Source organism: Podarcis tiliguerta, assembly GCF_965153285.1.
Source record: "Podarcis tiliguerta genome assembly, chromosome: 3".
NCBI lineage: Eukaryota > Metazoa > Chordata > Lepidosauria > Squamata > Lacertidae > Podarcis > Podarcis tiliguerta.
In genome coordinates this window covers 61,125,256-61,148,440 of record NC_139536.1, presented here as the reverse complement: position 1 = coordinate 61,148,440, position 23,185 = coordinate 61,125,256, and the positions used below count along the sequence as shown (strand labels likewise).

Genomic DNA, 23,185 nt, shown 5'->3' with positions numbered 1-23,185 from the left:
CAGTCAGTACAGCATGAGACTCTTAATCTCAGGGTCATGGGCAAAATATTCCTGCACTCTACAATACTGCAATTCTATCTGTTTTGACTACTTCCTACTTAAGATAGAAGGGGATCAGGTCTTTCAAGGCTGCTAGGCCATAGATGTTGCTTCCCTACTGAAGTTTTAAAAATAGCTTGAAAATACAGCTTAATGGTTGACGCAGCAGTCATTGAACACGACAGTAGTTGTTAAACTATAATTCTTTTATGAGTAATCACAAATAATTATTTTAAGAGTGATCTGCCTATGCCATCATGGAAGTATACTTTATCATTCTTGATATTTGCTAGAGAAGTTGTAGCCCAGGGGTAAGTAATCTGTGACCTTCCAGATCATTTTGGATTCATCACTTCCATAAGCCCCAGGCAGAATTGCCCAATGGTCAGGGATGGTGGGAGCTGCAAAGCCACAGGCTAGCCATTCCTGCTGTAACCCCCTATGCCTGAGATTTGCTAAAATTCAAGTGTGCATAGTCTTTCAAGAAACAGCAGAAAGGCCTGTTGAGGACCTCCTACTTTAGTGCTTATGCATTTCCTCCCCTCCTGCGCTATGGAAACTTCTGCTTTCTCCTTTAAACTAATCAGAGTTTCCTGTTGCAACCTAACAGGGCCACACTGGTTAGTTTGTGGTGCGTTCAAACTAGAAAGCATATGCTTCTCGGTTCACTGATGTGCTGGAGGAGAGAGAAGTGGTCGAGCAGGCTCATTCATTTAACACAAAACCATGGTTTGGCTGCTGTGCTTTAGTTTGGTCATTATGCTAAACCAGGCTTCCTTGGCCTCGGCCCTCCGAATGTTTTTGGCCTACAACTCCCATGATCCCTAGCTAGCAGGACCAGTGGTCAGGGATGATGGGAATTGTAGTCTCAAAAACATCTGGAGGGCTGAGTTTGCCCATGCCTGGTATATTACTATCATGATCATTACTATTCTTGTCTATCCATCATAAGGTTCCTGGGTGAGTTGTAGCATAAAAAAACAATAAAAACAACCCATCACATAATAATAACAACAAATACCCACATTTTGGTCAGATTTACAAGCTCTAAACCACTGGTGGAAGATTCTCTCTGGTATATCCCGTTCACCTAGCATAATGTGATATTTGAGAGATTTGTGCGTTACATCGTGAAGAACCTTTTACAGAGTCCATTGAACCAAAAAATACAGAAAAGCTTATTTGTAGTAGAAGAATATGCATATGGAAGTACTGCCAGCATTTCTGAGTATTCTACCATTTTGTCAACCTTTAAAAAATATATTGATGTGGGTTTTGTGCACCATCCTGCCTTAGTAGAATTGTTCATGGGTCTCTTTGCTGGGAAGTTCTATAGGCATCAGTTGATCCTGGCGTCGGCCCCTCCAGCACTGAGTACTTGTTGCATACTTTCTGGAAGAAAAGGGAGGCGGGATCAGGGCAATATATTTTTACTATAAGAATTTCTATCCCTTACAGGCAACATTGGCAGTTGTGCTTTTGGAGCTAATTGAGTTGTGGTTAGCATGGGTCTTTGCCACCTTAGACCGGTGTGGTTTAGATTTTTTTATTCTGTATTTTTAAAAAAGTTTTAACATTAAATGGAATTTTGTCAACTTCACACTTGTCATCAGATATGGTCTGACAACCATCATGCGACAGACAACTGCTTGTTAAAAGATGAAACGCGATGCTTGTTTTGAAGTGTATAAATCATGCAAATAGTACAAATCCGCATTTTCTTTGCATACATAACATCAATTTATATGCATTGTTCCAAATTTTACAGAATTTGGATTTCTCCTAGTTTTTGCAAAGAACACACTGATGAAGAGACAGATACCATTTACAAAGAGCAGGTGAAAATATTTTTAAAGGCAATTTCTCAAACTCCTACAGTGGTACTTCGAGTTAAGAACTTAATTTGTTCCGGAGGTCCGTTCTTAACCCGAAACTGTTCTTAAACTGAGGTACCACTTTAGCTAATGGAGCCTCCTGCTGCTGCTGCCGTGCCGCCGCTGTGCGATTTCTGTTCTCATCCTGAAGCAAAGTTCTTAACCCAAAGTACTATTTTTGGGTTAGCAGAGTCTGTAACCTGAAGCATCTGTAACCAGAGGTACCACTGTATTCTGAACAGGGAATTTAGACAAATAATAGTATTTTTTATATAAAAATAGTATTTTTTATGTAAGAGAAAATGTAAAAGAAACAAGGCTGCAAGAGTGTTTTTCAATGCTAACTTCCCACCCCAGCTATAAAATTACTATGGATATATTACCTGGCTGACCTTACAAGTGAGTTAGGAATAAAAAATACTATATATCAGCATTAGCTGAGGTGTGAATTCTGCTATTAAAACAACACATTGATTCACAAAGATCCTCAAAAGCCATGGATGTAGCCAGGATTTTTGTCAGGAGGGGCAGAACCTCAGTTTGCTATGCATTTTTATTTATTTTTATTGATGAGGGGGGCAGCTGCACCCCCCCCCCCCGGCTATGTAACAATACCTTACCTGGCTTTGTTAAAGCTCACAGAATTGGGCTCAGTGTGGCCTCTCCATGTAGGATTTATTAATAATGAAGCCACAGTATAGACTGCCCTGCTCTATGGAAAGCTTGCATATAGGTACTGAGCCCACACAGAATACAAACCATCAGGAATGGTGTTAGTGAGCTCTGGGTTCCCTTCAGCCAGTGTGGTGTAGTGGTTAAGAGTGGTAGTCTCATAATCTGGGGAACCGGGTTCGTGTCCCCGCTCCTCCACATGCAGCTGCTGGGTGACCTTGGGCCAGTCACACTTCTCTGAAGTCTCTCAGCCCCACTCACCTCACAGAGTGTTTGTTGTGGGGGAGGAAGAGAAAGGAGAATGTTAGCCGCTTTGAGACTCCTTAGGGCAGTGATAAAGCGGGATATCAAATCCAAAATCTTCTTCTTCTTCAGCTGCTGCCAAGTGTGACACAATACAAGCCCACTAGATGGCAGCTTTTACTTCCAAGAGCATTTGTAACCTCATGAGGAAGGATGTGCCGTTTTTCACACTGCCATTTACTAGAATTCTGTTAAAAACACCGTAACTTCCATACATACTGTTTTGCCAGCTTCATGGATATCTGCTCTAGGGAACATCCTTTTGTCTCGGGGATGAAGAAGACGACAAACGCCAATGCTGCCAGGCTCATCATGGCATAAACAAAATAGACCCATGGTAAACCAATGAGATCTAAGAATTTTTTAAAAAATAAATAGTTATAGTAAATAGTAAATAGTAAATAGTTATAGTAAATAAATAGTTAGTTATTTTAGGAACCTTGTTCTCAGTCCAGGTCAGCAGAGCGGGGGGGGGGGGGTCTGTGGCTTTCCAGATGTTGCTGAACATCAGCTCCAGCAAGCATGGGCAATGGCCAGAAAGGACGGGCCATCGGCCACTGCTCAGTCCCCTGCCTCCTCCCAAAATGTCACAGGTGCATGAATAAATAGCAGCAACAAAATCGTTCATTAAATGAGTTTCGTTTCGCAGACATGCTGTTGTGCATGAATGCGTTGTCTCTCATGCAATGGTTGAGTCACAACAACCTTAGAGAAATGGGCCAAAGGGTGGGATTTTGAAATTCTCCCAACAGTTTTTCCTCAGAAAAAATGTCAGCTAAGAAATGTTGGTTCACTGAGTGCAGAAGCAGCAATGTTATAGCGGTGGATGAAGGGAGCAAGGGCTTAGAGGTTAGGAAGGAGCCAAACCTATTGCTTCCTTCAACATTAAGAGAACTAGGTTCACAGTTGCACCCAAACGGTGAAAATCGGGTGCCATTTTGTAAAATAGTCTTTAGGGGAGAGTTGAAATATTTATCAATGCTTTGTGAGGAGATTTTAAAAGAACATTTCAGATATGACTTTTGAAGACATCTGGAGGCAACCCTGTTTAGGGCAGCTTTTAATGTTTGATGTTTTATTGTGTTTTTAATATTCTGTTGGGAGCCGCCCAGTGGCTGGGGAAACCCAGCCCTGTGGGTAAAAGCCTCAGCGCCTAGGACTTGGTCGGCGGTTCGAATCCCTGCGGTGGGGTGCGCTCCCGTCGTTCGGTCCCAGCGCCTGCCAACCTAGCAATTCGAAAGCACCTTCGGGTGCAAGTAGATAAATAGGGACCGCTTACTAGTGGGAAGGTAAACGGCGTTCCGTGTGCTGCGCTGGCTCGCCAGATGCAGCTTGTCACGCTGGCCACGTGACCCGGAAGTGTCTGCGGACAGCGCTGGCTCCCGGCCTATAGAGTGAGATGAGCGCACAACCCTAGAATCTGGCAAGACTGGCCCGTACGGGCAGGGGTACCTTTACCCCTTAGTCAGCTAAAGCCTAACTAGGGATGGGGGGGGGGGGAAACTAGATTCAGTTCATATCGAAGGTGAATCTACCTAATTCGTGCTTTCTGAAATAATAAGCGAACCAGAAGAAACAGCCATTCTACAAAAATTGTGCTTTCTAAATGTTGCAGTGCAGTTCTCCAGCCAAGTAATATATGCATAAAATGTGCCTTTAAATGCATATATATGAAAATAAGATATAAAAACACATTATATTACGGGAAATATACTTTGCGTGTATTTTGGGCAAACTTTCACAACCCCTGGTCTTACACACATGCAAAATTTGAAGCCAACCTTATTCTTGTGATTTAAACACTCTTCTTAATACTGCATTTTAAGTTGTGGTGACCCATTATGCTCACCCTTACTCATGCCAGCTTTACCTGTTGTAGTCAAAAAGGTTGAGGAGATTAGAAGATTAACACCCCAGTTCATGCTGGAGGTTAGAGCCATCGCTCTTCCTCTGATCCCACCGGGAAATATTTCACTCAGTACCAGCCAGGACACTGAAATTAAAAATACAAACGTAACAGTGTGCGGTGTTATGTAAGGCTCATCTAGTCTACCTTTGCAAACCCCTGTCCTGATCCTATGGTCCCTCATTCCACTAAATTGGGCAACGGTGGGGGGGGGGGCACAGGTGCCAGAAGCAGCAAAGCCAGTGGGAGTTTTGGGTATTCCTTGATATAAGCTGTAGGGCACACAATACAGAATCAGGGCTACGCTCCTGCTTGTCTCTCCCCAGTATTGTACTGACCTTCTTGCTGCACCTAGTTCAGCATACTAAAGCAAAACCACCTCAAAGGTATTGGGCCAGGGGGCTGCATGTGACCATGGATGGGGAAGCCTGGATAGCTCAGTTGGTTAGAGCATGGTGCTGATAACGTCAAGGTTGCAGGTTTGATCCCCGTATGGGACAGCTGCGTATTCCTGCACTGCAAAGTTTTGGACAAGATTATCCTCAGGGTCCCTTCCAACTCTACAATTCTGCGATTCAAAGTCATGGAAGAACACATTATTTTCATTCCGAGGGTCACAGGTGCTTCCAGACTGTCAATATGTTGTGGGTGGGATACAAGTGGCAAATTATAGTTGCACAATTATAGCTGACTTGGTACTCTTCCAAACTGGACTTCTTGCGGTAAGGAAAGTTACGGCAAAATGTACTGGGAAGAGAGGGATAACAGTCATTTTACCCACTGTTGTATAACCTCATCACAAATCATTGCTCAGTAAACAGCCAGAGAAGTATAATCTCCATGCAGACTTCGTGCAAATAGGAGGGATGCTCAATAAACAAATCGGAAAGCAACCACAGCTTCCATTTCTAATGTCTCTAATTAAAAGGCCTCAGGTAGCTGGGAAATATACTTAAGACATTTGTATGCTGTCTTTGACGGCAAAGCCCTCCCAAGGAAGCGGCAAAGCAGAATGAAAACATTTTAAATTTTTTTATTAATCTACTGCAATCCAACTTTACAACGGAAAAACAGCAGCAATTTAAAAGCCCAACATAACTGTTTTGTGAAAATGCGGTTTGAAATACAAGTGTTTAAAATGTCTGGCCAAAGTGGGGATATGTACTTAGCACTGTTGAACTGTAGAGTTGGAAGGGACTCTGAGGGTCATCTAGTCCAACCCCTGGCAACACAAGAATCAATTGCCCCACATGGGGCTCAAACCCACAACCCTGAGATTAAGAGTCTCATGCTCTACCAACTGAGCTATCCACCATCTCCCTGCTTCTCTGGGAGACCATTCCAAAGATATGGGGCTGCCACTGAACAGGCCTGCTTCCTAGAACAACATATCAGATGAACCAATGGTGGACCTGTGTACAGGGCCTCTAAAGATGATCTATAAATGACAGCCAGGTTTGTAAGGGAGGCAGCAGTCTTTCAGATAACATCATCCCAAAGTTTCAGTTCTTCTGTTTCAGCATCTCCTTGCATTGTTATAAAACTATTTTCCTTCTGCCAGGAAGCAGCAAGAACCCAAAGGGATATTTCCACTTGGGCGATAGCAGTACCCAGGTGACAGCTTTTTAAATTGGCAGCTGAAAATCTCAAAATCTCCATCTCTCTTTTCTCAACTGAAGAATTTGAAGCACTCTATCTGGCACAGTGGTTAGCTTCCCATGCCCATTCATTGAAGAAGCTACATTTCAGAATAGGATTAGACTGACCCCTGCCCACCCCCTGCCTTAAAGGACAACATTCCAATATCTGGTTGAAGTTCCTCACTGATAATGATTGATAAGTTTGGGTTTAAGAGTTAAACTGTACAGTTATCATAATAGTACTCTGGCAGATTAAATGTGGATGGAATGCAGGAAATAACCTCTTTGGGAGGCAAGTTATGGAAGGCTTTCGCTGTGGCTGATGATATGAAAATAAAGTAGCTTAGAGTCTTTGGTCTGATGAACAAAACTTGCTCTGTTTCAGCTCTTATGTGAAACCCTCTGGCTTCTTATTGTGGGCATCCAAGCTATATTCCAAACAGGCCTCTGCAGAGTGTGCATCTGACCTTGGAGGAGAGGACTACCTCTGAAACAGGCACTGAGCCAGAGCTAAAGACTCCAGACTTCCCAGCTCCATTAACTTCACTGAGTTATGCATGTTTGCAGATAAGGGACAATACATACTGTTTTCTCCTGAGCACATATACCTGAGAAATTCATTTAAGAACTTTCCTTTTTGACCTTAACCCTTGCCACTGTAACAGGTGCAGCTATGTGGCTGTAATCTAAACAATATAGCAAAGAATTAACTTGGTTTTCTGACTTTTCTTCTTCTCTGTCTAGCAGCTTCAAGACTATTAAAGGAAAGTGGTGTATGTGTGTGTGTTTCTTTCAAAAAGTAGAGTTCAAAGTACTTGAAATGGTTTATTGGGTTACAAAGGTACGCATTATGGGGGGGTGGAGATCAGACAGATTTACAGCTTAGAAATGAATGAGGCATGGGATATGAAAGCCTCTGAAAGAAATGCATGATTAAGAAGTGGTGCAAGCTGAGGGACGATAAGTAAAAGGGATTATTCCCCAAGCAATAGGGGTGGGGAAAAGAGAGCCAAATACAGGCATAGGCAAACTCAGCCCTCCAGATGTTTTGGGACTACAACTCCCATCATCCCTAGCTAACAGGACCAGTGGTCAGGGATGGTGGGAGCTGTAGTCCCAAAACAAGGCACTGAAAAGTAAAGCTCAGAATAGGTATCTTTATTTCTTAAACTTCAGGCATTACACAGATGCTTGAGACGAAAGTCCTATACACAGAAGGGGCTTGACTGATTTGCTCCTCTGCTGTGCTTGTACCATGCTGGCCCTTTCCCCTTTCCCTTCCAGTAAGCAAGAGCAACTCACCTGCCAGGAAGCTAGCAGATTGGGCTCGCCCACACTTCCACTTGCCCTGTTCCCAGGAAACCTTGGTCTGAGAGGTTTTCTGCTTGTTCCATCCCATTTGCCCTGCCATTTCCCCACAGGAAAACCTGCTCTCTACCACTGAATTGGAGCAAACCTCAATCTGCTGTAAACCCAATTGACATTTGCTCCAATTCAGCAGTAAAGAGTGGGTTTTCCCAGGGGAATGTGGTATGGCAAGAAGACATGTGGATGAGCCTAACAGAGCCCATGTCCCACCCAGCAAGCCACTCCTACCCATAGACACTGTGGTCTCTTCTTACTTATCAGTCAAAACAACTTGCAATAAATAAATTGAAAAACACTTACTTGGTCCAAGTCCTATGGAGAAAGCAGCAATGTAAACAAGCAAGCAGGCCAGAGAGAGCCATTTCAGAGCTGATCGAACTTCCATTGCTTCTGTTGCTACCTGAGAATCTGTGTGGCTTGTGTCGGGGACTCTGCCTCCCACTGACATGGTCTTGTTCCACCTTTCCGTATTAGAAATGTCAGCCTTCCGTTGTGAAACTGTGCTGGATGAAGCCAGGCTAGCAAATTGCTCCTCAAGAGTTTCATTTGTGGAGGTCAATTGTCCCACTCCGTGGAATGTGGCATCTTCCCAGGACTGGTTTCTACAGACAGCAGTGGCATTCACATGTATATTAAGCGTGATCAATCCCATGGTGAACAATGACACAGACATGAGGGATGAGCCAATAATAAGAAACGTCTTGCTTCCTATTTGGTCAACAAAAAGGGTGGCTGGGATTGTACTGACCACTTTGACCACTCCAACACCAGTAGAGGCCAAACTAGCTGCCTGATTGCTCTGAAACCCAACTGCTTTCAAAACAGTGGAGGCATAAAACAAGATGTTAGGCTGTCCTGTTGTTTGCACAAAAAACACTAGAGTGATTCCGATCAGCATCCGAGTCCTCATATTGTCTTTTGAATGGAACAGATCCCAAAAACGGTACTGGTGCTCATCTTTCAAGGAAGATTTGATCATAGCAAGTTCTTTGGTGGTGTCTGCGGTTGTCCTGAGTTTTCCAAGCACTTGGCTGGCAGCTTCGTCAAAGCCTTTCATAACGAGAAAACGAGGACTTGGCAGAAGGAAATACAAAGCGATAGCTTGCAGAATCCCCAATGGGATGACCAGGCCAAACATGTACTTCCAGCCATGGGAAACACTGGCAAAGGCATAATTTGAAACATAGGCAAAAAGTATGCCCACCACAATCATGAGCTCATTCAAAGACACAAGCAAGCCTCTTCTGTGCTGCGGGGCAATCTCTGCGATATACACACAAGTTGCGGTTGAGGAGAGTGAAATGGAAACCCCTATCACAATCCGCCCTATTATGAGGAGTCCGTATGAGGCAAAGAGTATCAGCACTAGACTTCCCAGTACAAGTAACCCAGATGCCAGCATAATGGCAACTCGCCTCCCATATTTGTCAATCAGGATCCCACCAGTCAACGAAGCAAGAAAGGCACCAATGAGAAGAGCACTTACAACTATCTCCTGTTGTCGGCATGAAAGGACTAGGATGCTAGTTAGCTGAAGAAGAGCTCCAGAGATAACTCCAAATTCATAACCCATCAGAAGGCCACTGATAGCAGCAATGCCAGATGATAGAAGAGTGAGCATTCCGAATCCTGGAAATAAAGTTTATAGAAATGTTCAGCTTTAGTTCAGTATTTTCAGAAACCATATCTTTGCCCAAGATTCTTAAGCCAACAGAGATGAAATTTCCATCCAAGATGATGAAAAAACAACCCAGATCTTTGTTTCTGATACTTCCAGTGATTAGAATTGTATAGTTAGTTTGCTAATAATAACTACTTAAGCTTCATATTTTAAAAAGAGGGTATATGTCTGAGTGTCCCTAAATACTCACATGCTTGCTTTTGTAGTTATTCCCCATGTTCTGAGCCCAACTGATCATGTAATCCTTGACTTATTTAAATTTGTACTCATACTGTAATTTTAAGATCAGCTCGGCCAGCTTGTTTTCTCAATGGTTTTTTAATTACTGCTTTTATGGTTTTGTTTTTGTACTTAGCACACATGTGTTTTAATTTTTATTGTAAGCCAGGCTTGAGGCCAAAAAGAAGGCAAGATATAAATGCTTAAATAATAAATAAATAAAATTAAAATTGCATTGTGGGCCATAGCATGGCCCATTTAGAACTACATTCAGTTTCAAGTAAGGTGGCTCTGAAAAATCATGGATCTCATGTTGTTTCTTCCTAAAAGCCAGGTTTAGTTCAGTTATTATGATTAATAGTTCTGAATCATGTGCCTAAATCCTGTTGGTTGCCATGGTCGTGTCTTGGGCTGGATAATTCCACAGGTTAATTAAACAGCACTCCCTCTGTTTGCAAAATTCAGGCTGTGAGTGCCATAACTAACGCAGCCAAAAAGGCACCAGACGCATACAATAAGAAGACTACTGACAGACTTGGGGGGGGACCCAAGGTTTGCAGAAGTGTATAACTTTATATATAAAGCTTCAGGAAAAATCCTCTGGGGAAGGGGGGGGGTGTTGCTGTGAGAACTGAGCATGCTCTGGTCATGGAATGTAGGCTGACTACTAGATAGGATAACGGGGGTGGAATGGGGGTGGAAATGCTGGGGCAATTGCCTCAGGCGCATTTTCTGGGGAGAGATGCTCATATCCCCCTCTTTGAGCCAGCCCTGCACCACTTTGCGAGGTTGGGATCTGATCAAATCCTAGCCTCACAAAGCGGCTTGAGGAGGGTGGCATGAGAAGGATGCTGTGCGCCCTTTGATCACAGCCTCCCCCTCCCCAAGGGGCTTGGACCAAAGGGCACGTAGTTGTTGCATCTTTCTCATGTCGCCCTGCCCGGATCCCAACCTCACAAAGTGGGACCACCCTGCAGACACATTGTGGCCTATCAGGTGTACAACAGTGCATTGTGGCCTGACAACCTCCTTACACTCCTTCTTTTGGCAATCTCAGACAGGCAACAAGAAGAGATTTGCCGAATATCTGGTGGGCTGTTTCTCATGGCAGGTGGGCTGCATTTGGATCGGTGGGTCAGAAGTTATGAAAGGGAAAGGGGGTGGGGGCATCACCAAGCACAAGAAAGCAGAAAAGATAAAAGAAAGAGGCAAAGCCTCAAAGTGGTAGTGAAAAGGAGAAGGGAAGAAAAAGCAATTTAACAGTAACCTATTTATTTATTAGATTTATAGACCACCCTTCCTTATAAGAGCCCAGGGCAGTTCACAGAATAAAATGCAGGATAAAACTACGTAATGAACTGAAACAAAAAACAAAACAAAACAGCAAAGAACTTATTCTGATAATATACACATAATTGCTAAATATAATGAAACAACCCATTTATAAAAACAAGTAAAGGACTTGTTGCAACAAACCTAAATCTCTGCTAACCATCATACAAAACATCACACCTGAGCTTTTCATTGGACCATTAAAACTCTCAAGATTTCTCCTTACAAAACCACAATGTTATAATTAAAATGCATCTTGATGCATAAGCCCTTACAAGAATTATAACTGACAAGTAGGAGCCGCAACAGGCTGGGAGCGTTGCTGTTCCGTGATCAAGTTAGTCAGCGAGCTGTGTTTTTGCTCTACTCTATTCCACCCACAATGGATTTGTTCAAAGTAACATAGGTCTCCTTCAGGTAAAGGGCTGTAGCTCAGCTAGAGAACACATGTTTTTCATGCAGTAGATCCCAGATCAGATACCTTGCATTTCCAGGTCGGAAACAGGAAAAGACCCATGTCTGAAATCCTGGTGTCACTACCAGTCAACATAGACAGTACTTAGCTTGATGTACCAATTGTCTGACTTGGTGAAAGGCAGCACCCAGTGTTCTTACTGCATAAAGTATTTTACAGGTTGACTGCCATTCAGCCATGTTCCTATTAGCAATTGTGTGCATTGTAAAATGTCCTTTAAGAGAGTGCACTTTATAAATCCACGGCTAATTTTGTTTTAAAACTACTTTCTGTATGTATAAGAAACACACAAAAGTGTGAGCAGGCACTGAAAAAGTTTAGCACTTAAAATTCACTTTCAGTTGTCCAATGAAAAGGCCCCAAGATCAGTGGATTAAAGTATAATCTTTTCCTTATTCAGCACCAGTACATTCTGTGTGAATGTATTTACCCCATGTAGCTGTTTTGTGTTACTTTTGGAACTCGACAGCTTGGAAGTCAGTGAAAGACCAAGAATGAACAACATGTGGGATAAACAAACTGAAGCAACACTGACGCTAAGGTTCTTTTTAAAAAATTTAAAATAAATAAAAAATCTAGAAATAGCTACACTGCTCTTGGTGTGCTTAGAAACCAAAGCCAAAATCACTGGTGAAACATGGAAGAGAAGCATATTCTATAAAGTCTAGAGCAGAGTTTCCCAAACTTGGGTCTGTAGCTGTTGGACTACAGTTCCCATCATCCCTGACCACTGGTCATGCTAGCTAGGGATGATGGGAGCTGTAGTCCAAAAACAGCTGGAGACCTAAGTTTGGGAAACATTGGTCTAATGACTTGTTTTCACAGCACAACCCAACCAGCCAGCAGCCATCATAGGCAACAGTGGTGCTCCAATGCGACGGAGCTGCAAAATAAGGGTATAGAAATTTATAAAAAAACAAATAAAAATTGCAAGCCCCATAAGAAAAGCCAGAAGCCAAAAGGCTTTTCAAAGTCCCAACTAGCCACCATCTCTTAAGTACACCTCAGTGATGCTGAGAAAATAAATGAGATCACTGGGGTCCTGTGTGTTTACTTCCCCTAGTTCCCTGAAAGCAGAGATATAAATGTGATGAATACCTAACATATTATAAAACTGTTAGTTCAAAAATAGCTCTTCCTTGTACATCAATATAGTGGTACTTCAGGTTACAGACACCTTGGGTTAGACACTTCAGGTTACAGACTCCGCTAGCCCAGAAGAAGTACCTCTGGTTGAGAACTTTACCTCAGGATGAGAACATAAATTGCGCAGCGGCGGCGTGGGGGTAGCGGGAGGCCCCATTAGCTAAAATGGTACCTCAGGTTAAGAACAGTTTCAGGTTCAGAACGGACCTGCAGAACGAATTAAGTTCTTAACCTGAGGTATCACTGTAATTAGAAAGCCTAAAGACTAAAGGATTATTTTAGAAAGAAAGAAAGAAAGAAAGAAAGAAAGAAAGAAAGAAAGAAAGAAAGAAAAGATTGTCCCTTTGGCTCTTGTATATATTGTTGCTGGGACTTAGTCACATTCTATCGCCATCTATTGCCCTGCAGGCACAATTGTCACTCAGACTATGCGGCTGTACCTGTTTGAGCAGGAAGCTTGTGCAGGCTGCATTTGCTGCATTCCTCTCCTATATTCTGACATTGCTGGCTGAGGTCCTCTGTGTCCTGCGCAGGTACCATGGCTGTAGAAAAACAGCTCCCCACTTGGTTACTTCTCAGCGATGACAAGAGGCTCTACAGCGAGAGCGTTTCACCCTTGCTGTCAAATCTGGTGCCTCTGGCTCTTCTGTCCATGGCAGCGTGGGACAGGAGCAAAGTGAAATCTGGAAATTACTGAGGGATCCGGGAGCAACTTTTTTTTCTCTTCCAGCAGGTTTTGCCCTTTTTGGTGACACAGGCTGTTGCTATTTTGGGTAAGCCTATCATGAGCAAGTGGGAGGGCTTTTGCTCAGAGGTATTGTTTTTGCCTTTGAACAAATAGCTGGAGACCTTAGAGGGTTGTGCAGAGAGCTCAACAGGAGTTTCAGAGGTTTTGCTTACAGCTTTCCGCTCCTCCAAGCTGCATATTCCCCCTTCTCCTTTTTTTTAATCTGTGAAAAAGAAGAAGAAAGAGTTAAAAGAGGCTGCTGTGTCAGCAAGAAGTGGTGCACTGAGCAAGCACAGAACAGATGGTATTCATTACTGTGCCATTATGAGCAATTAAGAAATAAAGTAAGAAAAATGATCACTTTCAGCATACGAATTAGGTTTTAATAACAACAATAACAATAACAATAATCATCATCTGTGCCACAATAAAGAGAAAACAGAACCGCCACCTGAGAGAGGAAAATAGGTATACTTATAGACTGGAGAAGCTCAAAAGCTTCAAAAAATAAAGTTCTGTGCCTGCTGCAAAAAGATGGCCAAGTCGTAGCAAGGCAAGCCTTTCTGTGGAAGGAGATCCATGTGTGGAGAGCCCTAGTGTGGCTGCTCCTCACCTCACAACAGCAGTGGCCACAGCATGGGAGCGAGAAGGGGAGGTGTGGGAATGGGGTTGACCCCGAAAGCCGGGGATGGTGGGTGGTTTGTGTGCGAGGAGGGTTGCATGGAAGGAGGGCAAGGAGGTGGGGAGCTAGGCATGAAGGTGCAGACGGGTGCAAAGAGGGCTGCAGAAGAGAAGACCAGACGTGGCTCCCAGAAAAGGGGCTGGGAAGGTAAAAAGCAAGCTTAATAGTTGCATGGGGTGGGATGGGGAAGCTCTAGGGAGTTAACAGGGGGTGGTAGGGGGTGTTGGGGTGACCAAAAGCACAGCCCCTAGTATGTGTGTACACACACACACACACACACACACACACAGGTTCAAATTTCCATCACTCCTCCACAGTTGTGACTGATGCCTTTCACTTACAGTTACAGAAACATGGGAACACAGAACATGCTCAGTGTCCCTTACACTGAATGCCAATGCCCCAGACCTTATTGACAGGGATCTTAGGTATGTTCACATGATGCATGTGCCAATTTATTTATTGAATTTATATACCACCCTATACCCAGAAGTCTTGGGGCAGTTCACAGTAATGTCAGGTAATGTAATGTACTCCATGTAAGTACTTACTTTAAAAACAGCCTTTTTACATCATTTCTACAATATTGTGTTCTCTAAGTATATTAGTCTTTAATGACCTCTGTGCAGTAAGAATCCGTTGTAAACGGTGTGAGTGAGAAACAAATGTTTGGCTTTGAAGAAAGAACACTGCTACCGGGGAAACAGCAATAAGATATTAAACTTATCCAAGACGCTTGGTATTTCAGCACTTCAAAACAAAACTGGACAAAGACACACATAAAAAACCGAGGTGCTTCATTTCCTTGGAACTAAAAGGAATAACATGCAGCCAGCCCACGCTCCCTGATATCTGATCACCAGTATTGCAGGACTAAAGTCTCTCTGACCATGTGTTGACTGACAGAGTGTGAAAGAAGGAGGCTTGAGCAACTAATCCCCAGATAGTGAAGCAATGAAGATCTAAGAGTCTGGACCGAAGATGGCACATTTTCGTAAGATGGGCAAGAACTCTGCACCCACTTGGAACATCCCAAAGTATCTGATGCAACAGCTCTGCTCCTTCCTCTTCCTTAGTTTGCTGAAATAGAATGTGGCATTTTATGTGCCCCCCCCCCAAGTGTCTCCCTATTTCCTTGAGGTTGGGCTTTATGCAAAACATTATGCATAACACCACACACAGAAATTCATTTCCTACCCCTCCTATACCGGGGGTGCTGTATTATACAGGTCCTCTCTCCACACTCACCCGCCAATCATAATGATGAGAATTCTGCTATCCAGTATAAAATAGCACCATCTCATTTGCATTGAAAGAAATGGGGATATGCTTTTCTACCAGCCCGATTGCAAATACAACAAAAAGCATGAAGCCACACTCACATCAAACAACGGTAATGGGGTACTAGAGGTCTATTCTCACAACCATTCAAGAAAATGTCACCTGTGAGGAAAGTTGAGCAGGTCCTGTGCATGCCTGTCATCTGCTGAATATTGATTATGGTATGCTATTACCGCTACCTTCAATCTGAGTTAGTAATGACCAAGTTCAGAATGTGGGGCTGCATGCACACAACGCTAGCTAGGGACAGGTCGAAGCAGCTGGGAATCATCAAGGGTTAGGATTTTCCCCAAGTTGCACTTAAACACAGTAAATTCTGGTTCCAGCAGCTATCCAGCATCAGCTGCTGAAGTGAATGTGGGAGTTGACAGCAGCACTCTCCTGGTAAAGTTAAGCAGTGGATGAGGAGAGTGATGGAATTACCAGTCAAGTCAACAGGCCCCAAAATAAATCAGGAGCAGCTGTTGAAGAAGAACTTAATTCTGCTTCTTTCTGGTCTCGTTGTTTTTTATGGCTTCTCAAAGTCTGACTCAATTGAATTTTCACAGCTATTAGGATGTGTTCTTTGTATAAATTGGGGACAAGTCACATTGAATGGATTTCTATCTACTATGCTGCAACTGGAACTGCTCATTTGTCTTAAAATTGATGAATTCATGCTCACCAAAAGAAAAGAATTGTGTTTGTGACCTTATTACTAGTATTGCACACAACAGCAGATAATCTGTAACTCAGAGGGAAGCCATTCATGCCATGTTGGGTGAAAAGCTGAGACATCAATATTATTCATGCGCAGTTGTCGATCTACTGTAGGAAGGAACTGGAAAGGGCTCTGGCTGCACTGAATGCATACAAACAAAGAGAGGAAGCACAGGCAAGTCCACACTGTTCAGTAAAGAAAATCCTTTGGAGAGAATGTATCATAAACCCAGAATGCACAGTGCGTGCATTCAGTCAACAAAAGGCAGGTCACATCGCTTCAGATTTTTTCTCTGTGGGAGGGAATCGTAAGAACAATTAGCTATGTTCAGAATTCAACAGACATATGACCTTATGAGCAATGCACTCCCCACAGAACAAAATGTCTTGTTAACAAACATTAGTACCGTCCAATATCCCAGAACTGACGTCTATAAAGCAGCAGGCTATGTACATCATCTCTACAAGTTACAGTTACTGCAGAAAACCCACTGCTTTTATTCTGGTATTTTGAGAGGAAACCTGTCTCTTTAAACACTGATATAAATATGTCTAGAAGCCTGAACCCAATTAGGAAGTTCAAAGAAGTGCAAGCATGCATTAGCCGCACTTCACGTTTTGCTGAAGAAACTGCTGGTGCACAACACTAGTGTCTCTACAATCATAAGGTGCGGAGTTGACTTTAGTAAATTAAGTGTACACCTTTGACCTTTGAATTTAACAGTCCAGAAGGGTAGCTGTGCAGTGAAAACAGCAAAGATGCAGACCATTCAAATAGGTTAAACCTATCAGCACCAGCCTGCAAAGAAGATGCATACCTGAGACAATTTTTATTGATGCCTAGTGATTGAGTTAGATAATTAATGTAAGGTACCCAAGCTTTGGGGATATTTCCTTTTTCTCTTCTTGTGTAGCGGTGGGCTCTCTGCTTCCTCAAATCTGTGTTCATAAACATCTAACACGTTCTCTGTCCACAGATGAAGGACTCTCTTGCCCATGATAGCTCACACAACAATGTATTTATTGGTCTTCAAAATGCCACTGGGCTATTTGCTATTTCACATATGCCTGCTTAAGGCACTTGTGAATATGTCTCATAAAACCTGAGGTTGTTACAGCAATAAAACAGGCTTTGCAATGCAAATCTCTCCCCTTCTTCATAACTATATATGGTACCGAATTGACAAGCAGCAGAACAGTACCAACTGGCTCCTGCAGGCACCTTCAAGGAGGAGGCGGGGCCCTGCAGTTATCCTGCCATTGGCCACCAGCACAACCCCTTCATGGGTACTTCACTCTTGGATTTAGCCGCGCGGTTACAGCTTCCGTCTGAAATTGAAGTGTAAAAATAAACAAAACAGCAACTTATTTATCACCTCATGCTAATCAGCCATGCAAATTATGCCATAGGCTGCATGGCTCTGCACTCCAACAGGACTGTAACAGATGCCAAGTGCTGAAGGACTGGCTAAGCTGGACACCTGCAGCATCTAGGTTTGTTTTCTCTCCCTCCCTCCCAATTTCTTTTCCTTTTGTGCCATGCCTTGTAAGTCTAAGGCAGGGACTGTCCCAATGATATATAATCATAGAGTTGAAAGGACCCCAGGGGTCATCTAGTTCAACTCCCTGCAATGCAGAAATTTCAACTAGAGCATCCATGACAGATGCCCATCCAACCTCTGCTCAAAAACCTCCCATGCAGGAGAGTCCACCACCTTCCAAGGGAGTCCGTTCCGCTGTTGAACAGCTCTTACTGTTAGAAAGTTCTTCCTGATGTTTAGTCAGAATCTCCTTTCTTGTAACCTGAAGCCATTGGTTCGAGTCCTACCCTCCAGAGCAGGAGAAAACAAGCTTGTTCCCTCTTCCATGTGACAGCCCTTAAGATGCTTTGTGAGGTGCTCCGTGAGCCTTTTGTCAGCTGAAGGGTGGGATAAATATGCTTTCCATAAATGAATATAAATATATTTGGCAGAACTCTGAAATACAAATTGACCTAGTAGTCCTGTATTTCGATGCCAGACATGTGAAGATTGGCTTTTGTGGTTACAAAGTGAATTACTGTGTGCATGCATGCTGGGTGCTCAATTCCACTCAGCCTGATAAAATACCCTCAGTACCATTTCTGGTCCTGACAGTGACTTCTAAAACAAATTTCCTACCTGAAATTAGGGAGCTATCTATCATCTACATATCATCTATCTATCTATCTATCTATCTATCATCTATCTATCTATCTACAGTATCTATCTATCATCTATCTATCATCTATCTATCATCTATCTATCTATCTATCTATCATCTATCTATCATCTATCTATCTATCATCTATCTATCTATCTATCTATCTATCTATCTATCTATCATCTATTTATCATCTATCTATCTCAGGGTGGTGGTGGTTGTAAAAGTGACTACCTCAGCACCTAGTCTATCTAAGGCTTATGCTATGTTTAAAAGATGTGGTCATTCCCAGTTGTAGATCCCCACAAAAATAACATCATATAGCAGGGCCAGGGGACCCGTGGCCCTCCAAGAGGTTGCTGGATGAGAGTTTCAACACTCCAACCCAAACATCCTCTTGAGGGACACAGGCTCAGCAACCCTATCACATGTCAGGTGTCCAGAGGACTTTGCATACATAACATTATTTGTTCCATTCCCTTCGTCTTCCCATATCAGGCAAATACAAGCATCAGCTTCAGTAGACAGGTGGTTATCACTGGCAAACAGCATGGAGGAAAAGGGTTAGCCCTCCCCCTTATCTCAGCATTGCAGTCCTGATCACATTCAGTGGCCCATGCAATGGCTACTGAGATTACAAAAAAACAAGTAGGGCAACCAGTCAAAGGTTTTCTGGTGTCATATCTAGGCTGCAAACACACTCCCATTTGCTCTGCATCCGGTGCACTCCCACTGCTTGTTTGGGAAACAGCATACACACAAAGTTCACCACAGTCCATAGGTATTGTGTCATTTTAAAAAATGAAATGCTGTCCCCGCCGCCCCCCCCCCCCAAAAAAAAACCCAGCTTCAGCTCGAGCTGAGAAAAACAACATCATTGAGTTTTAAGCCAGTGATGTGTACACAGCCCTAGTTTGGTCTTGTGGTGAGTTGTCAATGTTGACAGGGGGTGCTAACACAGGAACATAAAGGAAAGCACAGCTTTGGTCTGCCAAAGATCCATCTAGTCAAGGATCCTTTTCTCAAAGTTGCCAACCAGATGCCTGTGAGAAGTCCAAAAGCAGGAACTGAGGGCAGCAGTGCTCTCCACACTTGTGATTCACAGCAACCGGTGTTCAGAGGCATATGGCCTCCGACAGTGGGGGGAAAACACAGCCATCGTGGAGGAGCCTGGGGCGGGAGGAAAAATAGCTCATTCGGTTAGAGTGTGGTGCTGATAATGCCAAGGTTGCAGGTTCAATCCGCGTATGGGACAGCTGCATTGCAGGGGGTTGGACTAGATAATCGGGGTCCCTTCCAACTCTACAGTTCTATGAAGAGTGGTCCAAGGATGTGGCCACAGCTAAGTGCCGCCCTGAAGCAGGAGCTTCCTCACTCACACTCTAGTCTTAGCCACTGAGTTTTACCGCCTTCTTAGTGGTACAAAACGACCTGGAAACTGGAAAACATCCTTTCCCCTTTCTTTTTAACGAAAGATACCACTGCATATGCTTTTACAGCTTCCTTTAAATTTTCCAGCAGGACTGAGCTGTGGCATTAAAAACAAGCTCAGAGTTGAAGTGGTCCCGCTTCTGATAAAGTCCTGGTGAAAGATGTTTTCTCATATTTGGGCTCTACATAATCATAGTTTCTTTTTTAAAAAGAATGTCAACCACAAGGGTTTTTGGAAGCCAACACTGAATGACAATCTGTCCTCTCAGTTGCCCGAGACCCTCCAGCCCAGCCTTCCCTTTTCCCCTGCCCTTTGCTCGCCCAGGTGTATGAGCTTACCTGCTGTTGCCAGGCAGCAAGGCTGCAATCTCTTCTGCAAGGTTTCCTTTCTTTCCCTGACCTGAGGCTGTGAGACGGGAGGAAGGCGGAGAAGCAGGGAGACGCCGGCCGACCTTCCTATAGCTGCCTCTTTTCAGCTGCTAGAGTGGCCCCTGCTGACAGGAGGGGAAACTGCGGGACTCTCTCCCAAGTTAAAACGAGGCCTGCCGGAGAAATGCGGTACAGTGCAGTATAAGGGTGTTTGGCCTCCATTAGAATGTGCCAAAAATGCAATTTGCAAATAAGACAAGCACAAGCTTGTGTCAAGGGAGAAACGTGCTAAGAGGAAGGCACCGTGATCAACTCCCGCCCGGAACCAATGTCCCCACTGTGGAAGGACGTGTGGATCCAGAATTGTCCTCCACAGTCACTTACGGACTCATTGTTTAAACCGTGTTTATGCAAGACAATCTTACTCGGCTACGAGTGATCGCCAAAGAAGAAGACATTAAAAGCACACCACTTCCCTCAAAGAAGCCCAAGAACTGTAGTTTACCCCATTACACAGCTGCAGTTCCCAGGATCCTTTAAATGTACAGTATTGTATGTATGCAGCAGTAATAATAATAATAAGCCCGGACTAGCTCTTTCCTAGGTCCTGATCTGACATCATCCATAGACTTTTGGGTCAGGAATCTGAGACCCTCTTTCCAACAGAGGATTTTTCCTCTGCCTCCGTGTTTCTGATTTTAGAGTCCTTTAGACATGATAGAGGAATTTGCCACCTGAGGTTCCTGGACTGGAACCCTGCTTCTCCCTCCAAGCGAGTTTGCAACCATAAGAACTATGTAACAAGGTCTATCCTGCGAGACGGCAGAAAATCCCAAATAACCGTAGTGCCTCATCTGAAAAAGAAAGAAGCAACTGCATGTACTATGTAACAAATGAAAACTGTATTCTGGGTGTCAAAACATTGTATGTAGTTATGAAACATTTTCTGAAGGTCTCAGGAGGTTTCAAATTGTATGTGTTACTTTATGCTTGTTACTTTGTGTGCAATGAATATCTAAATGGAAATGGCAACCTTTCTCTGTAATTGTCACTTCCTTATGTAAACTATGTTTCTTGGGAGGATGAAGGCCTACTCTGTATCCAATCATCCATGGACTATCTGAGGCAACTGTGAAATCTTGAAAATCTATGGTTAAATATCAGCCACCAGTCATTCTGTGCACTGGAGAAAAGAAAGGGTCGGCGTGTTCACTCAGTCACCTAGACTATACTTACCTTTTGACGTGCTCAGAGGGAGCAATCTCCCCACACTCCACCTAACCCCACCACCCACCCGCAAAGCCCCAGGTAACCCATGGCATACTTCCTTACATGTACATGATCTAGGCCTGGCACAAACAGGGAGGACATGGGAAATGTAAGATCACCACCGAAGGATATAAAAGCATGGCCTATTTTTTGTCCTGGGTGCTCTCACCTGCCTCTCACAGACGTGGGCGGGGGGGGGGGGATGCTGTTGCAAGTACTTCAATAAAGTTCAGGTCTGCTGACTGCCTTGCTTCAAATACTTTGGCCTCAGGCTCCTTCCATTCCGACTGACAAAGGGTTCTTTGAGTGTGGGGAGGGTTCTGTTGGGTTCAATCTCTCTCCCGTTCATTGCATTCATCAGACACAAGGTACAATCTACAGAGGAGAAGGCAGGCAGGTAGATGGTTACATTGCTCAGTGACATCTGTTAATGATTGCCAAACATAAGAGGCTTTGACATTGAAACAGAGCTTTCGGAGAGCTTGAAGTTATCTGGAGATTGTGCGTTGACTGGCATTCAGAAGGTGATGAATACTCTTTTGGATACCAGAACTGTCATCTTTTCTGCTATAAAGCACCTCACAAATGGTCTCATGCCATTGAAAAAGTGACTAGATGTACTGAAAAGATAAGCAGAGCAGTTAAACCTGCAATGCTGGCTGTATTTAGGGAGGATAGCTGAAAGCATTGTACCAAGAGGGCATAACAGGCACCGGTTAGTGTCAGGCGTTCTCCTTCTATAGGAGGCTGTGCCAATAGACGCAAAGGTTGCATTTTACTCTCACCTTCCAGTGGAATGTCTAGGGCTGTAGACCTATGTGGAAGCAAGTTTCATTTAATCCAATGAAGTTTCTGGGTATACAGGAATTATCTGGACACACATTAATTGTGATTAAGTGATTTCCTTTTTCACCAGGTTTAAAAGATTTTGAATTCAGTAAAATAAATTGCTGTCAATGTCAGTTTTTCTAATAGGCAAATAAGCCATCACATGAGTATTCTGAGATTATCTCACAGCCTTTTGCTTTCTTAGAAATGAACAACATCTCACTTTCTGTATCTGCATAGATTTTGTACCCTTATGGACTTATTTCAAAGCTTTGTATTATTAATTTAGCTTTCACAATATTTACTGACCCAGACCCTGCAGTCATTGTCTGAAGCCCTTTGTTGAGTGGCAACACAAAAACAGGGCTTTTCCTGTGGTGGCTCCCCGTATGTGGAATACTCTCCCCAGGGAGGTTTGCCTGGCACCTTCATTGCATAACTTTAGGCACCAAGTGAAAATGTTTCTCTTCAATCAGGCATTCAGCTGATTAACATTCTATGGCTTTTTAATTGTGTTTGTGGGAGGGGGGTTATTGGTTTGTTTTTGCTTTATTGTGTATTTTGTGCTCTCATTTTATATTTTTCTGTTGTGAACCACCCTGGGATCTTTGGATGAAGGCCAGTATACAAATCACGTAAGTAAGTAAGTAAGTAAGTAAGTAAGTAAGTAAGTAAGTAAGTATTAATAATAATAACTATTTGAATTATTGCTGTAATTAAAATATGCAAACTGATTTATTCTTACTGAGCAAGAACCTGGGCCGCATGTCTTTCCCAGCCCACATGGTGGCATCATTCATCTAAATTTCACTTTAAAAACAAAATCGTTCAGTAGAAAATTCTGCTAGTAGTCCAAAGTTTTCTATAGAGAGCATGGCTCTAATAAAACTCTGGCAAGTGTTAACTGAGTGTTCTGAGCTTTCTTTGGTCTCTCGGCACTTATGCTAACAGGTAACGTTGTCCTGTCACTTGCTACTGTTTGCTATAGAGGCCAAAAGTATAG

At 43.3% G+C, this 23,185-nt stretch overlaps 1 protein-coding gene across 3 annotated transcripts; it reads right to left on the bottom strand.

The window, feature by feature from the left end:
- Positions 1-227: 227 nt before the first annotated feature.
- Positions 228-20,171, bottom strand: SLC2A12 (solute carrier family 2 member 12). 3 transcript variants are annotated; one of them, XM_083435016.1, is made up of 8 exons: positions 20,056-20,137; positions 16,096-17,433; positions 14,998-15,144; positions 13,096-13,605; positions 8,103-9,431; positions 4,759-4,881; positions 3,108-3,240; positions 228-1,431 (listed from the first exon to the last, which is right to left on the bottom strand). In XM_083435016.1, exons 4-8 carry the CDS (start codon positions 13,193-13,195, stop codon positions 1,332-1,334), a joined length of 1,785 nt encoding a protein of 594 aa, XP_083291142.1. In that variant the 5' UTR covers positions 13,196-13,605; positions 14,998-15,144; positions 16,096-17,433; positions 20,056-20,137; the 3' UTR covers positions 228-1,331. The 3 variants fall into 3 exon arrangements, with proteins under 3 accessions (XP_083291142.1, XP_083291143.1, XP_083291141.1); XM_083435017.1 differs by lacking the exon at positions 14,998-15,144 and having other exon boundaries at positions 17,327-17,433; positions 20,056-20,161; XM_083435015.1 differs by lacking the exons at positions 14,998-15,144; positions 16,096-17,433 and having other exon boundaries at positions 20,056-20,171.
- Between the last annotated feature and the right edge of the window lie 3,014 nt (positions 20,172-23,185).